Consider the following 16,682-nt stretch of genomic DNA (forward strand, 5'->3'; position numbering starts at 1 on the left):
ATTTTTCCTCTCCGTTAACATTGTAAAATTAAAATGTGAATAAACTTAAAAGTAAGAGCCTGCTCACTGGTGTTGCTATTACCAGCAAACCCACTCCAAAGTCCAGTAAGTAGTTTCAGAAATTTTCAGAAAGCTTCAAATTATTGAGGGAAGTGAAAAGTGTGGATACCACAGCCATTAATGAAAGTTTCCTGAGCACAGAGCTAGATCCATCCTGGAAAGACCCATAACACAGCAAAATATTTGAAACATCCAACTTTCCCAGCAAACAGCAATAATTACTAGCCTATTATCAAATGATGAGTATTTTAATTAGAAGTCTGTCCTCTCTTCTTTTTCCCCTCCCACCTTTCATACCTAGTATAAGTGGATAGCTAATAAAAAAAACATTGGGACCCCTGGAAAATATAGATCAGTTTTAAGAACATAGCACTGGAAAGGAAGGGAACAGGAAATCTAAACCTGCATTTTCTTGTATTATCCACAAAGAAAACAGACAGGCTTTACAATGGAATATGAAATACTGAAATGTTTTAATACAGGTGGAAGTTAAAGACAGCTATATACATTCTGTGCAACATAAACATATTAAAAAATACTCTCTCTTAACACAAGCTTTATCATGCTGGCATAACGCTTGGTGAATGCACTGCATTCAACAAATTGAGTACTAGAGAGCACGTGTTTTTCCCATTCTACTAAAATAATAAATTAGAAATTACAAAATTATGATTTTCTTAAGAACAGACTGAGTAATATTTTCAAAAGTACACTATTAAGAGGGACAGGTCTCATTCAATGTGAACTAAGTTGTGAAATTCTCTGAAATCCTGTCTTGTATAGGCTCTGTTCATACATATATTTGAATCTGTAATAAATTAGCTTTCAATCTTTCTATTGCTATTCATCAGGATATCGAGACAATCTTCAAATGCATGACAATAATAAAATACCAAAGGATTTTTTTTTTAATTAATACATACATTGGGGAAAATACAACCACAAAAATTGATACATGTATTTCCATTGTAAAGATAAAGAACTTGTCTAGTGCGTCAAAGTCTGTAGTTTTAGGTACTAACAATGTCATAATGTCCAAGAGGAAAGGATTAATCACCAGCACATTACAGATCTGTCTCATTTTCCAGTTTTTGTATCTCATTTTGTCCAGCCTCTGCAAGGTGAGATAAGAGTCTCTTATAGGCTTCTCTGTTGGGAGAAAAAACCAAAACATATAACATGTTACTTTAATAATCTCACACATCCTAGAAGGAAAAGTGTGTAATTCCTAAACACATTGTTTAGATATTGAGATATTAAAATATTTTAACTTCCTCCCACCTATTCAACTGCTTTTTTGCTGTGACTCTTCAGCATGGCCAGATCAGAGGAAGTACAGGGACTGCACTGTTTACAGCTAGAAGTGTAGTGGAGCTGCTTAGAAGCCTACTTGTTTAGTAAACTGCTGTGAAATACAAGTTCCTTACTTAAAAATGTGGAGTTTCCAAGGCCTAGATGATATTAGCATTCAGACTTTATGATGTTTGCTCTCTCATTTCTGCCTAAGCAATCCCTGTGACTCTCACCACAGCACAGTGATGTGAGCCCCTCGCACTTGGGTGCAGCCCAAGCACTCAAACAACCATCCTCAACCAAGGACTGTTTTAAAATAAACCTGGAATTCAGAAGGGAACTGTCACTCAAGTGGATTTTCCGGAAGACTGCATATGTGTTGATGACACTTTTCACCTTAAGTTCATTCTAATACTCTCCAACCCAGACAAAGTAATTATTGTTAAAGCACCGCCTCTGACATTTAGGTCTTTTCTAATTATCTATTTTTGTCATGAAATATTACCTTGAGCAAACATAACTGCAGTTTTTCATACTAGTTCCTTGCAATTACAACACTGGACATCACCACTAGAAGTTGCATTTAATGCAACTTCTGAACCTTACTTCTTTTATAGATATGGATTTGCACTTTAATGTCTACAGTAATTGCACTGAATACGTTAATATCATGTTATTTGGTGTCTGGGACAGAAGAGAGAAAATCAGGTGTTTCTGAAGAGAGAAAATTAGTGTTCTTACAATAAAATGCTCATGGATCACCTCAGCCTGCTGGGTAATGGAGCACATTCTAAATACAAATTACTAATAGAAAACATTGACAACAGATCAGCTAATATACATGGTTTAAGTGATGAGGATAAAGGAAATGTAGCTCTTCAGTAATCTTCAAGCATGTATTTCAGGAAGCTCGAACAACTTGCATGCTTTCAGCATTTTGCAGATAATGGGATGAATGTTAACATATTAACAGTATTTAACAAAAGAAAAACAAGCAAATATTTAAGCTATGAAACATATTATCAAAGTTTGAAAAGCAGGTCAAGTGGAAAGCCTGCATATAACGGTACGTCAGGCTGATCCTGGACAAATTCTCTTGAATAAAAGCAAATGCAGTTGTTGGTAGTGAACAGTGTTGGTAGTAAAAAGTGAGTAATATAATTACAAATTAATTAAATACATTTTTCATTAAGTGGAAGATGAATACCCTGTCAGTGTCTCAAGAATTATTTTTGCACAGCTGTCTTTTGCAGTTTTTATAGCCCAAGCTCTGCCAACACACAGCTCAAAACTTCCTCAGTGTGAGGCATGAGTGGATCCTTCCCATTGAGTAGTCCCAGGATGTGCAGCAGTGCAAACACTGGGGCCAGTTCCTTGCCCAGACCACAGGAGAGTCACAGGCACCTTCCAGCAAGCAGCACTAACAGGAGAAGCTCCACATGGGGCAGAGCTTCCTGGAGTTTTGTAACAGTACTTGCATAGATGCTGACAGGTCAGTGCTGCATCTGCACCCAGACACCACCATCCCTGCAGAACTGCTCCCCTCCTGTGCCATTTCTCTTAAGACCAAATGGATTCACATGTCAAATATTTCTGTTTTGAGTTCTTGGGGGGCAAATGGTGGAAGCGTGAGCCTGCTGTGCCAATCGAAGCCAGCCTTTCCAGGACACCCACAACTCTGCTAAGTTTAGCTTATGAGAGAGCTTTTGATAGTAATTTGGGGGGTATTTATTTTCCAAGCATCTCAGACCATATGTGATTATACTATAATTTCACATATGACCCATACAGTCATCTAAAACAGGAACTGACAGGAAAATTCTTTGGGTACGGAATTCTTAATTCTGTTTTGCAACATATCTTGTAGAAACAATCTGGCTTCACATAAATTCTACTCTGTGGACCCCAGTATCAAAACATCTCTGAAAATATTTAGCAAATATAGATGGCTTAAAACCATGAAAGGCTTGAGGGAGATTTCTGGCGGAAAACACTTAAAAATCACTCATTTTTGAGTGTCTGTTGCTGCTGTCTTAACACTGCTTTCTTTCAAGAGAATAAACCTCTACTCTTCATTGTAAAAAACGATACTAAATGAAAATCAAACCTCTGTGCAGCATTTCTTCCAAGGCCTTGTTTGTGCTCAGAATCCTTCAGAGACTGTGTGATTGTGGGAATCAGGCTGGTAACTAAAGTCTGATCCAAGACTGCCACTGTTTCCAGTATGCTGAAAACCCGATGATCATAGACAGCAGTGTAGTCCTGGATGAACTGCCTGAGGGGGATACAGGGGCATTTAATGCAGGGTCAAAACTAGACGCAGAGAACATGTCAGCAACAACTGAAGAGTCTAATCATAACAAACAATCTGGCTGCATGGCAATTTTCATATTGTTTCACTGGAATACTCTACCTGGAATACTTTCTCTAAACAAAGCCATGTTTTTGAAACCTAATGCTAAAAATTCCACATATTTATTTTCAAGTAATTTGGAAGATTTTGCTGCTGTTTCAGCAGTACTGCCTTGTTCCAGAGCACTTTGTAATGTTTGTGAATGCAAAACTAAACCATATATTTCTTATTTAATAAATAATTGTAAGAAAAAGACTAACAAAACAAGAGTTTTAGATTCAAATTTGCAGAAACAATGTTGGCATTTCATATAAAACTCCCCTGGATCTTAAATAGGGCAGACCATTAGATCGAAGCACATCCATTTGCTGTCCTGAGGATCTGAGGACTTTAAGGCTCACAGATTACATTCAAATCAAAATTAGCATCCTAGGGGTGACACATCCCATGAAAGTGATGTATCACATACAGACTGGCATTCCCACAAATGCCCATTATTTTTCAGTGAGTCTCTCTCAAGGCTTCCACCCAGACCCAGCCCAGTACAGCATCATGTACATGCTTAAGGTTTGCAGTGTCTTTGAGTGCCAGGTCATGCAGCTTGTCAACTGTATCCATGCAAGGTACAGGATTCATTTTGCAGAGCTATGAAATAAGGATAATTTACATTATAATAATCTATTATTGTCACAAAATCAAATTAAAAACCCTAAGCTTGTTGTATGAATGTAACAAGCTGCACTTCAAATTAGGCACGCACATCTTTCACAGCACCATCAGCATTCCCAAGGTGTTTTTCCCATTGCAGGAGCAACACACCTCCCTACTCCCTCTCAAAACAGTACCTCATCCATGAGGAAGCAGCTATGCCTCTCACTTCTATTTTTCTGCTCTGTTTTTTTGGCAAAGCTGTGTTCAAATCCAGTGCCAAAAGTACCATTACTAAAATACCATAAACAAGCAACAATGCAGCATGTTAGGATAATTAGTTATTTTAAAAAAACATGTTTGCTGTCAATTGGCTTGCAGCAGCTTTGCTGCCAGTTGGCATATTTTCTGGTTACCTAAATACAGAAGTCAGCTGGGTGGCATGTTCTCCTCCTGACCCTGCTTGGCAGGCTTCTACCATATACTGTACAATGTCTGTAGATATTTTTTTAACTGCAAAAGAAAAATCACAATATTCACACAGAGCTCTTGAACTGACCATCTGGAGAATGTCTTTCATGAAGACAAAAATTTTAAAATGAGGGGAAAAAAGGGTTTTATCTTTCTTTGATGCAAGTGAAATGATTATGAGAGCACTTAGTTAGATTGGCTATAAAGAACATAATGAGTCACGGGTTTATGGAAAAGTCTTATTTTCACCACCATTATCCTTTAAACAGATTTTTAAATACACTATGTTTTTTTAAAGTTAAAGCCAAGAGATATACATTTAGAGGAAATAGAGGTTTTATTTAAATGTAAGTTCTGTTTATATTCCTTAAGCATTCCTATTTGATTCAAAAGAAAGGTCATCACAGCATTATATTCTGCACAAAGCTATGTGCATCTACTCCGTACTTTCAGTGGTGGAGATTGCTCTGAAATGCACCCTCTTTTTTTAAGGGAAAAAACCCCCTAAAAAACCCCTAAAAAACCCAACAACCTTCCCCACTATTTTCTCAATAATTATTTCCAAATAAATACCCAAGTTGCAAGATACAGCTCTTCCTTTATAAAAGTGGAACTGGGCTCTAAGGACTTTGCTAGAAGGGTGTGGCAGAGCCTGTCCAGGCAGGCAGGGAGCTGGTGGCTACAGCAGCACAGGACTTCCAGCTCATTGCCCTGCACATTGCAAGGTGGGTACTTGGCTTTTAGCTGATATGGCTGTGATGGCAAAAGAGGGTGATGACAGAGGCTGATGACTGAGCCAATTTTCTAAGCACATCTTGTCCCTGAAACTTTTATAGACCAGATTCAAACAGTACTTTATCAGAGAAAATTCCCAGGAGACATCAGAAGTGAATCCAAATTTTGCTTAATACCTCTCTAGCAGCAAGAAATTGAAATTTTGAGCTCAGGTATATTCATTATACAATGGTGGGGTGAAAAGAGTGCTTCATTCTTTAAGTACCTAAAAATAAAGATGTTCTTGCTACCAAACAAAGCAACCTAAAAGAAGAAAGAAGACTCAAAGATACCTTCAGAGAGCAACATGCTACTTTTAATCCACTTATAATGCCTCTGTGGGGAGAACATACACTAGTCTTATTTGGTCTCAAAACTTTAGGTGGAAGAAAAGTGCCACAATTGCTAATGGAGGAGATTATATAGGAAGGATGGGGGAAAAGGAAATACCTTCAGATTCCTGCTAAGCTGATTAGTTTATTAGAGAGTTAAATGAGGCGGGACTTTTCTGCCTGAGAGGTAGAAGTCCCAGAACAGTTAATGAAAAAAAAAGCCTCATCCAGTTTAGCTGGCCAGATTGTTTTATTCACCTCATCTGAGAGTCTTTAATACTGGTATGAAAGATGCTCAGCAGTGCAGAAATCTTGCAGGCGTGGAGAAATATACTTAAGCAAACAAACAGCTCACCTTGCAGCTCATTAACCAGTAGCAAGCACTTCAACACGGCTGGGAGAACCAAGTCTATGTCACACAGTTCAATGCTCTGGGTTCCCTGAAGTACTTCAAGAATGAAAGCAAGAACAGAGGCCAAGCGAGGAGGTGGAGCATGCCCTTTGAACTGCAGGTAGTTTTCCCTGGGAAGACAAAGCAAGCCGGAACAAAGTCTATGATATGGGGTTTTTTTTCCATGCAATGCAAGCACTATATACCTTAAAATAACTGTGTTATTTCAGCAGGAGGTCTATTACATAGATTTCTATCTTTATCTAGGCTTAAATAATGACTACTATTTATCTTAGTCATAGCAATGACTCCCAGTTTGTCAGAGGACAGTGATATCTTCTGACTCTTCTGTTCAGAGAGGAGTGAGAAATAAGAGCCATCATAATTACAGTTAAAAACCCAAGTGTGACTATTAAAAGCACAACACAAAAGTAGCTTCATAATTTAATTGAATTCATGAAGGAATCAAGATTCTAAAATCCTAAACCAAAACACATAATACAGCTGTTATTTAATTACATTATTTAGCTTTATGTGCTTTTGTAAACTGACAATCATACTTGTGGTAACAGCTCTGCTGTTACACTGGTACTGATATTTGATTTTTGTCAACACTATGTTGTAACAGGACAGCCAGTGACTGATTTTGTTCAGAATTAACACAAACATCTCCAATATAAAATCTGGCGCAAGGATAAAAGGTGACCTGTCAATCTGCAACAAGAGCAAATTTTAACATAACACACAGGGAGTGTTCCAATTTTAACACCTTGATTTGTTCATTTTCCACAGAAGAATACAAGAATATGAACTACTGTTGGTTTGGCACCGCAAATTAATGGAATCTGAAGATGGTAAGTTTCTCAGGTGAAAGAGAACACAGCATTTATTCATCAGCCAGCAAGAGCACTCCCAGATCCTTCAAAAAACATTTTAAGATATTTAATATTAGATACTGGTATCTACTCAAACAAGGCACATATGTTGGCTGAGCAATGCATCAATTAAAAACCAGCATCCTTATTAAAAACTCAGTACAGAGTGCTTCTACAGCTTTCAAATGAAATGTGACTTTCAGAGCTCTGTGTACTTCATTGCAGCGCTTCAGAGCACTGGTGTGCCTTGGCAAATGAAAGCTGTGACACCCACAGTTCTTGTATCATGTGGTCTGTCTTATTTAATATTAGCAACCCTGAAATCTTCTGTTTCATTAATTACTCTGAAAATTTCCCACAATTTTTTTTTTTGTGTTCTTCCCCTACAACAGCTCTCTGAGTTGGACAATCCTGATGGTGTGGTTCACTGTCCTCTCTGCAGCAGCAATACGTTCACTGCTTTCATACAGCCAAGAGGCAAACAAACTGCACCTATGTGTGTACAGACCCCGTGACTGCCTCATGACCATGCAGCACTTTGCTGCTGTTCTAACACCTTCTTCCCAGACCACAAGGAATGCTTCACATCTTAAAAATCACCAAGTGTTATTATACCTTCAGAACTTTCCACTCTCCATCCCCATGTTCATATATGCATGCACACATTCAAAAATAAGATGACAAAGTTTGGGTTTCCAAAAACATGTCACAACTAAGACTGTGAAATCTTAATTGACTTCCTTAATAGGAGATAATACAGGCTTTACTTTCAGATTGCCTGTCATATTTATCCAAGATCACCACTGACATTCCTTTTCTGAACAACATGTACACCCACTCTTTAACAAGATCCAAATAGTATGGATATAGGTCTGTATTTGAGGGGGTTTAAATCCTTTCTCAACATGGGAAAAAAGTACAGATTGTTCACTACTCTGCAGTACATAAACCCAAGTGTCAGCCTCTCAGCAGCAGGCACAGAGATTTGTAGCTGCTGTTGACATAATGTGAGTGGTGACAGCACAGTGAACAAATACTGTCTCCCTGCCTGTCTTCCTTCTCCCACACCCCCAGTTTTCCATGTCCCCTGGGCAGCTGGCACACCTGTGTATGCCTCCCATGCACAGGTAACTGTGGCTGCTCTAAGCACTGCAACTCTGTGCCCCCAAATACGGCCTGAGACACACGCATGATGATGTCTATTGGAGCACAATTTTTCTAGAAAAGGACTTGCTTTTCATGTGACCTGCTGCAATGTATTTTGTTGTGGCCTAGGACTTTTATCCTTAATTACTCTGTCACAAATCTTTTCAATTTTACTCTCCTGGTATGTAAAAACTCTCCTTCCTTTGCTCCTTGCCCAGAAACTCCCAGGCTCTTCCAAGAGCCACCATCAGCTGAGAGAAAAGCAGAGGCCTGAGATTATGAGTTATTTGTGATGTGAATATGAAACCTAAGTGAGTTTCATATCCCACTGGTCCTTACCTTATGACATGCAAAGTGGTCTTGCGGAGATGGAGCAGCTGGGGGGCTGTGATGGAGCTGCCTAAAGCAGTGAGCAGAGGATGCTGCCTGGCACCGGGCGCAGTCGGGGAGGAAGGGAGGAATCGTCCAAAATAATGGCGAATGATGCTCCCAAGGAGTTGATTTAAATAGGCACCCTGTGTTTGGGACTGACAACATATGAAGGACAGGCCCTGTAGGAGAAAATTTTAGAAAGTGAGGAATTAAACACATTTTTACCAATACAACTGAATAAATCTTTAACAACTGTATGCTAAACACTCACTACATACTGTGTAAACTGCTGCACACAGAGTAACTATGCCTGACAAATAACCATCACTGATTTGCTGCAGATAGGATGATCTACAAATGAAGACAAAGGCAGGCAAGGCTTAAAAAGGAGAGAAAAATCTTTCACTAGACTAATACATTGGAAGACGAGCTTTGGGAAATGAAAATTCCCCTTCAAATTCAAAATAAAACCTTGGCATTTCAGAACTGAGAAAACTTTTGTGCCCAAAAGCTTTTCATTTCTGTTTTCAATCCTGTACGTGGTCTAACAAAGTGTGTTAATCAGGTCAGATTTAAGATGAGACAGAAAGAATAAATACCTCATCTGCTTGTAAAGGACCATGTGAAATTTCTGTATAAATGATATAGCAGAAAAATGAGCACTTAGAATTGAGCTCCAACAAGAAAAGATTTACTCATCGTATGAACAAATTAGCGTAAATTAGGCACCATTTATAAGGGATTTAGAGAAGGTTTTAAACTTTGTTTAAGATAAGGCTAAAACTGCTGTGATTTATCCAATATAAGCTATATTGATCGAGAGAAAAATCTATAATGAAAGTACTTGCCCAGAAAGTGCTTATCTGAACTCTACCTGTAGTTATAGAACATATATATGGTCCATCCCTGAAAAAAAGAGTAGTATTCTTACTGGAATGGGTTCCCATAAGAGAAAGTTAAGATCTTGTTTCCTTCCCCCTCCTCTGATTACTGAGAGCAAGAAGAACAAATCACTAAGAAAAAAATAAAAAGGTCCCGCAATCTCCTATCTCAAGGGTCACAGTCAGCAGCACAAACAGAACCCTCTTGAGAACTCAGTTTTCACAATAGTTTTGTCCAAGAATAATGGTGTAAAACAAGGTCAAGCACAGAGCTCCCTAGACAGCTATTTCAACAGTACTTCAAATTTCCATTAGCACTGCAATCCAGACCCTAGTTTTGGTAGGAGGAGTATCTGTCTGAATATTTATGGTTGCTGAGGTAAACTAATGCCCGGAATATAGGAATGAACAGATCAAGTCAAGCTGCTTTTGTTCTCCATCTATGGAAAAAGTGTATTTCTGTTGCTTTTTGTATAGAAGTCCCTCCCCAAAAACATTTTCATCTATACCTGTCTGTTTGAATGTGACAGAACATTCAGGGGAAAAAAATGCAGGCTGAGGAATAGCTGAGGGTCCCACTGAATGGTGAGTTCCCACCTTTGGTTCCTCAGTAAACAAATATAGGAAACATGCTGGTGGCTCTCTTGAATGCAGATTTGGGTTAAGGGTTTCACCTCACATACTTCTAGGGCTCCTTGATAATTCTGGCAAGTCTCAATGACAAAAAACACTCTTTCTGAACTGAGGCTTTGAGTAAAACTTCAGTTTTTCTCCTCCTTTTGTGTACATATAGTAGATTATTGTAGGAAAAAGCTCCTGCTGTATCAGAAGTATTAAAAAAAGAAGTCTGCTACTTCTTGGCAAGGAGCAGACTCAGAGACTGTTAGAGATGACAGACTATTTAGTGTGTAAACTCAAGTGTTTGATGTTTTCAGTAAGCTATTGCAGCAGGCATAAAGAAGAGTTGCCTGTGCTTTCTGTAGTAAAGCTCATACAAAAAGACACAATATATTCCATAAGCCAAATATCTGAACTGACGCCCTTAAGACTCTAGACTGTTTTAACACTAAAAGAACCCAGACACCTATGACAAAGTGTATTAATTTACTGGATAAAAAGGACACAAAGAACATCACAACCTTACAGAGGATACCTGCAGGAATATATGAAGAATGCAGCACCTCTGAAGAACTAACAATGATAGTTGCTAAAATGAGAATTCTTCCAACTGAGGATCAACAAATGATACACAGCATCAATAAGACAACAATTATTAACTAGTAATATTAAACTAGTTATTAACTAGTTAGTTTTTAAGAATGATCCTAAACTTATTAAATGGCTGCAATAAAAAAAAAATATTAGACTTTAGATATCTGAGGGAATGCTGACTAATTTCTGCAGGTCTAATAATTTCATTTCAAAGTGAACCAAAAAACCTAGCCTGATCCTTCATAAAAGCATTTTCATTTTTTCGGTTGAAATAAATTGATTTGGAAACTGAATCCCAAGGAAATTAGAAAAGAACTTGGATTTCTCGCTTGAACAAAAAGCTCTATTGACTTCAGGTCAAGACTGTTTTCTTTATTTTGGACTCCTCCTTTTCCTTACAAAGTGCAGAGAGCAACAGACCTGCACATGGTCTGACAACTCCATATCCGAAATGGCAAAAGGCATGAATTACCAACACTGCACAGCAGGTGCAAATCTCCAGCTACAATGGCACAACATCCTAGGCAGTGCTGGCCAAGGATGTGATTGCAAGATAATCACACAGAAATTTCTTCTTTTAAATCCCACCAGTAATTAAGTGAGATGAAGGAAGCTACTGTTCAAATGAGAGAAAAAAGAAACACACATGCAACTGGACTGCAATTCTGGATCAGAGATTTGAAAGCAATCACATCAGACCCCCAGGACAATCCCTACAAAGGAGATGGACTGTAAAGGGTTGATAGAGTTGCTTTCTTTTTCTTAACTGTGCTCTTCAGCCATCTTCTGAGGTTAAGATTAAAAAAAAAAAAGGACATTTTAAGGGGAGCAGAGAAGCATGACATCATCTGCTCTTCATTTTAGCAGAAAGGCAACGGATTCCTGTGTGTGCTCACTGCAGGAACCTTTTGTGGCCAGAGCTGCCTCTTCTGATTTATCTGTATATCTGTAAATCACCTGTGGAGAGCAAAGAGCCGATTAGTGTGGATTACTGGAACTATTCACTGCAGAAATGCCAAGCTACCTAATGATGACTTACACTGTAAGCCCTGCTGTTGGAATAAATCTGCTGTCCACCAATTAAACTTGTACAATTCCTATTAAATACATATTATAATTCACAAAATGTACTAATAAGCTTGCTCAAATATCAGACCACAGATGTGGCTCATGGGAGGGCTTTAGGGTCTGATCTCTGACAAATGCTGAGCCTGCACAGAGCCATTAAAATCACTGGGCCAAACACTACTCAGAATTAAGCTCTTCTGCTATTCTCAGTATCTAGACAGAAATCAACAAATCTTCTGTATTTGGACTAACAGGATTAACACTGATAAATCAAGCAGTGTATCTTACCTTCCCTGTCATCATGTATACAGTGCTTATTCCATGCACCCACACTGTATTCTGCAAGATATATTTAAACTAATATTTCTTCTCCAAAACAAGTTTCTTACACTGCTTCAGTTCTTTCCCATATTACTGGTAAATGTGTCCTAAAATTCCTCCAAATCATCCTCCTAGAAATCCATCAAGAGCAATATTGGTCTGAAACGTCCTATGGTAGCTTTTAGCAATACACTACCACACAAATCAACTCAACTTCTTTTTGCAGTAGTGAAATACCTATGGTTAAATTTTACATACCTCACGATCTCATAATTAGGAACAGTCCCATACAATTTTAAAATGGCTGTTCATTCACATTCTTCATGCTTTACTTTCCAAAGTCAGTCAATCAAACAATTCTGAGGGCAATTTTTATATCTCAATTAAAATCTTTCTTAGGTCATCAAGTATTATCAAAACAGATGTGCAGTTAAAGAAATAGTACCCAGACTATCCCTTTAGGCAAGATAAAAATCCCAAAAAAATAGTTTAAAAGTTGCTAGAGCTAAGCTATTTTAAGAAGGCAGCATCAGTGACTGAGTTTGAAAAAAAAATCTTGATAAGCTCCCTGTAGAGTAGAGAACAGACCAGCTGCCCAAAAACTGTCAAAAGGCAGGGGTATAGCCCAAAGTTCTGTATAAACACAAACATAACAAATAAACACAGTCAGTCTGAACTGAGGAAAGAGAAATGCAACATCCAGTCTTAATTAGTGCCTTTGACAATTATGTGTGCTTGTGTAAAATTAAACAAATAAATTTGTAATTTTGGGGTGGTGAAGGACAGTGAAATACAGCATTAGTTCTGATGAATTGTGTAGTAATAAACTACATTGTTTGTAGAGACGGAGCTTTGTATATTGTCCTAAGAGATGAAAATATTGAGGAATTATATAGAATTTCATAAAATTGTGGCAGCAATGGATATGTAAAATAAACTGCTACTAGGACTGACTTCAAACCCCTTTAAAACCCAAAAAAAAAAAAAAAAAGGATCAAGTAAACCACATTAAGATTAGCTGTTAAAAACTATGGAAAGAGGGAAGTTTTTTCAGGTCATTGCTGGCAAAACTAAAATGTTTTCTGAGATCTGAAGCAGTCTTTTTGAGCAAAGCAGGAGAAGCCTACACTGTAGGAACTGAAGAAGAAAAAAAGATGGACAAAAAAAAGATGGAGCCTGAACTTTTCAGAAGACTAAAGAAAAAAAAAATTAAAAAAGGAAAGGCTGCTGAGTAGAAATTCCACTCAAGAGCTTTTATACTTGGACTACAATTAAAGAACTCGCATGTATGAGATGCTTTGCATGGTCTCCAAATTCCTGTTTCTTTATTTTCATGCAACTGTGAAAGGATTAAGTTGTAAGCTGGAGTATTACCAGGGACAGATCTACAGAACAATGCTTGTCTAACATTAGGGTGAATTACGGCTCCTGCACTAAAATACCAATGCTCTACTTCTACAAATGAGCACCAGGCACAGGGCAGGTACCCAAGAGGGGCCTCACCACACATTTCACCTGCAGTTTAAGTTAGTCAATGGGAGGTTATTCCCAAAGAATTCTGTTTCTCCATCTTCCACATATACTGTTTTATCACTTATCCGATATGCTCATTTGGGTTTTTGGTTTTGTTTGTTTTGTGAGGCTAGTTAGTATTTGATTCAAGTCACAAATTGCTATTCACAGAAGCATTAAAGCAAATTAAATGAGAATGTGTATGGTGGTGAAAGGAAATGAATGTAGCTTTAAGCCAACTGCGAAACAACAACCTGAGATTTCAGAGAGTGTCTAGAACCCATTCAATCTCAAATAATCTCAGAAGAGTTTTGTTTTTTTTTGTTGTTGTTTTTAAACCAATCTTGAAATATTTTTGTTTTGAGTTGATTCTAAATTGGAATTTTCCTACTTTTCCACATAAAAGAGAAGTAAGTATTTTTTAATAAATGAAGCATTTTGAAACACTTAAAAAGATTGTAAACTTCTAAATACAAACAAAAATTAATAAGATACAAAAATGTCATATTGAAACAGGAAAAATAACTCACAAATTGTCCTCTTTTCTCCTCAAAAGTGTTTGTCAAATTAAAGAATTACTTGTTCTCTACAAGCAGTGTTTGTGTAAAATAAAATATTTGGTCACACAAGATCATCTAGCATAGCTGAAAAGCACATGGACAATGCAAGAGACTGATGAAGAGTACAAAAGTGAGGTCTGGAAGTCAGAATCTGGCAAATAAAACATGAAACAAGGATACACACCACTCAAGACTTCAAAACCAACTCAAGTGGTTTCATCTGAAGACTACATCTGTCTGTGCTGGCTCCAGAGAAACTGGCTCTACAACTGAAATACCAGATTAGCAAACAGACACTCAGTCCATGCTAATACCATTGTCCAGATGGCCCTACATGTACACAGCTTCTGAAAATACCTACAGAGCAATAATGCAAAACATACTGTGCAGAGCATTTCCACTTCCATACAACATGCCTTCGATCACAATGAACTGCTTTTGAAACTAATCAATTCAAGTGATGTTTGCAATGCCACCACTGCATTGTTTCACAATGCAATCCTGCAAAGTAGTGAGCTAACACTGCAATCAAAATGAAGACTAAAGGAGAAGGGAAAATGGTAAGCAAAAAAGACACAAAGATTTACAAAGAAAACATGTCAACTTATTTATTTAAAAATACAGTCTTTTCTCTTTGTCACCAGCAGAAATTAGTCTATTTCTACAGCATCAACAAGCCTTACAGAGTTTCAAGAGTAACTGATAGGGTGAGGGAAGAGTAGGATGAATAATAGGAAAGAAGGCTTTAGTCATGCAATCATAAGCAACAGGAACCTGATTTAGCAAAACATATTCTCCAAGTATTAAGACAAAACAGTGGCATAAAACACCAAGGATTTTCTTTTGTTCCTAAGAGCAACAAAAGAAGGGGTACTTCATTTATAACTATCTACAGTTAGCCAAGTCAAGGATGATTTAAAATACTTGTTCTGTCATCTTAACAATTTTCTTACTCCATATTATGATTACTTGATGCACTGTTTGAGAAATCTCTCACATTGGAGACCAGTGTAACCAGCAGGTTGGCTAAAGGTTTTCCACACACAGTGATGAGACCAGAAGCTCTGAAGTGTGCCACAGCACAGCTGCCTGCAATGAGGAAAGCCAAATGGGTGGCAATTTTCCTTTCACTTCTTTAAGAAGAAAACAACTTCTCTTACTGCTTCAATAAATTCAGTCAATGCTTGTTCTGATCAGGGAAAAAGAAAACATCCCCTGCAATATTTATCTTTTCCTGAAGATTCATTTGTGTGCTGATAACAGAGCTGAGGTATTTACCTGGAGATAAAGAGGCAGGCTTTCCTGAATGGCAGAAAGCAAAGCCACAGGCAGCTCCTTGTCCTGCTGGAGCACAGAGTGTGGCAGCAGTAAGCAGTCCACGATGCGAAACAGCAGTTGCTGTGCCTTGGAAGTAGCCAGTATTGGTGCACAGAACTTTACCAGACATCCTGTTGAAAAAGATGCAAAAAATCCCAAACCAATTTACAATTAAGAAAAAAAAATTAAGAAAGCCTTAAGAAGCAATTATGTTAAATTAGATAATCTGAGAATAGCAAAAGCAACTGAATTGTCTCACTCCTATGTACTCCTTCCATGGTATCCTGTTAAAAAATCTCAGTCAAAACAACTCAAAAGTCCATTTACAGTTCATCAAAATAAAATATTATGTTGATTCAACACATTACAGTTAGAAGTTTTTAGGCAAGTGAAGATGCTTTAGGAAAAGTACAGCAATGCTAAAGATAGGATGAGTCTCTTAGATCCCTGCAGAAAACCTAATTAAACTTGATCCATAACCCTACAGCAATCAGCACACATGCGCTTGAACATTTACCTTGCTGTGTGCATTCATCCCTTTTACAGAGAAATGCTGCCTTTGCCTTCCCTTTAAAATTTGTCTAGCACCACTGTGGCAACACCACATCAGCAACTACTCACACAGCCATTTAATGTCAGCAAAACATTAAATACCCTTCAAACTGCATTTAATTTCAGCAGATTAAGAAGAACGAGGGGCAGCCAACTCCATTAAGTCTTGCCAGGTCTTTGTGGGCTGTCAGTTCACAAACTGAGAGCCTCAGAGAACATCTTTCTTGTTTTCAGCACAATAATGTATCACTTGCTCAGCTTTGAGCCAGTTTTAAGACTGTTCTTTTGACTTCCAAAAAAAACCCTAAAAAGGTGTTGATGTGTAAATACCCCAACTTTGAAACATCTTTATTGCAGGCGAGGTGTAATTTTTCTTGGAAAACTAACTCCATACTCAGAAGTGTTAATACTCAAAACACATATTAAATAAAACAAGATTCTTATGTCAACATTTTCAACTTCACATTTTATTACAGGCAAGAAGTTTTCTGGGTTAAAAATACAGGAATATCCTGAGGAAACATGTTTAAGACTTCGAAAATAA

At 37.7% G+C, this 16,682-nt stretch overlaps 1 protein-coding gene across 3 annotated transcripts in view; it reads right to left on the reverse strand.

Moving 5' to 3' along the window:
* Nucleotides 1–514: 514 nt before the first annotated feature.
* The window catches only part of MMS22L (MMS22 like, DNA repair protein), an 89,593-nt gene continuing 73,425 nt past the window's right edge, over nucleotides 515–16,682 (reverse strand). The window contains exons 20-25 of one of the 3 annotated variants that reach the window (XM_030267628.4): nucleotides 15,548–15,717; nucleotides 8,683–8,894; nucleotides 6,287–6,453; nucleotides 4,771–4,867; nucleotides 3,461–3,628; nucleotides 515–1,209 (exon numbers count right to left, since the gene is read on the reverse strand). In XM_030267628.4, the coding sequence (XP_030123488.4) occupies nucleotides 1,125–1,209; nucleotides 3,461–3,628; nucleotides 4,771–4,867; nucleotides 6,287–6,453; nucleotides 8,683–8,894; nucleotides 15,548–15,717 (899 nt within the window). In that variant the 3' untranslated portion in view covers nucleotides 515–1,124. Of the gene's footprint in view, nucleotides 1,210–3,460; nucleotides 3,629–4,770; nucleotides 4,868–6,286; nucleotides 6,454–8,682; nucleotides 8,895–14,864; nucleotides 15,403–15,547; nucleotides 15,718–16,682 lie in introns of those variants that run through there. The other 2 variants (XM_032747244.3, XM_072926692.1) reach the window with 2 other exon arrangements.

The sequence above is a fragment of the Taeniopygia guttata genome, chromosome 3, assembly GCF_048771995.1.
Source record: "Taeniopygia guttata chromosome 3, bTaeGut7.mat, whole genome shotgun sequence".
Taxonomy (NCBI): Eukaryota; Metazoa; Chordata; class Aves; order Passeriformes; family Estrildidae; genus Taeniopygia; species Taeniopygia guttata.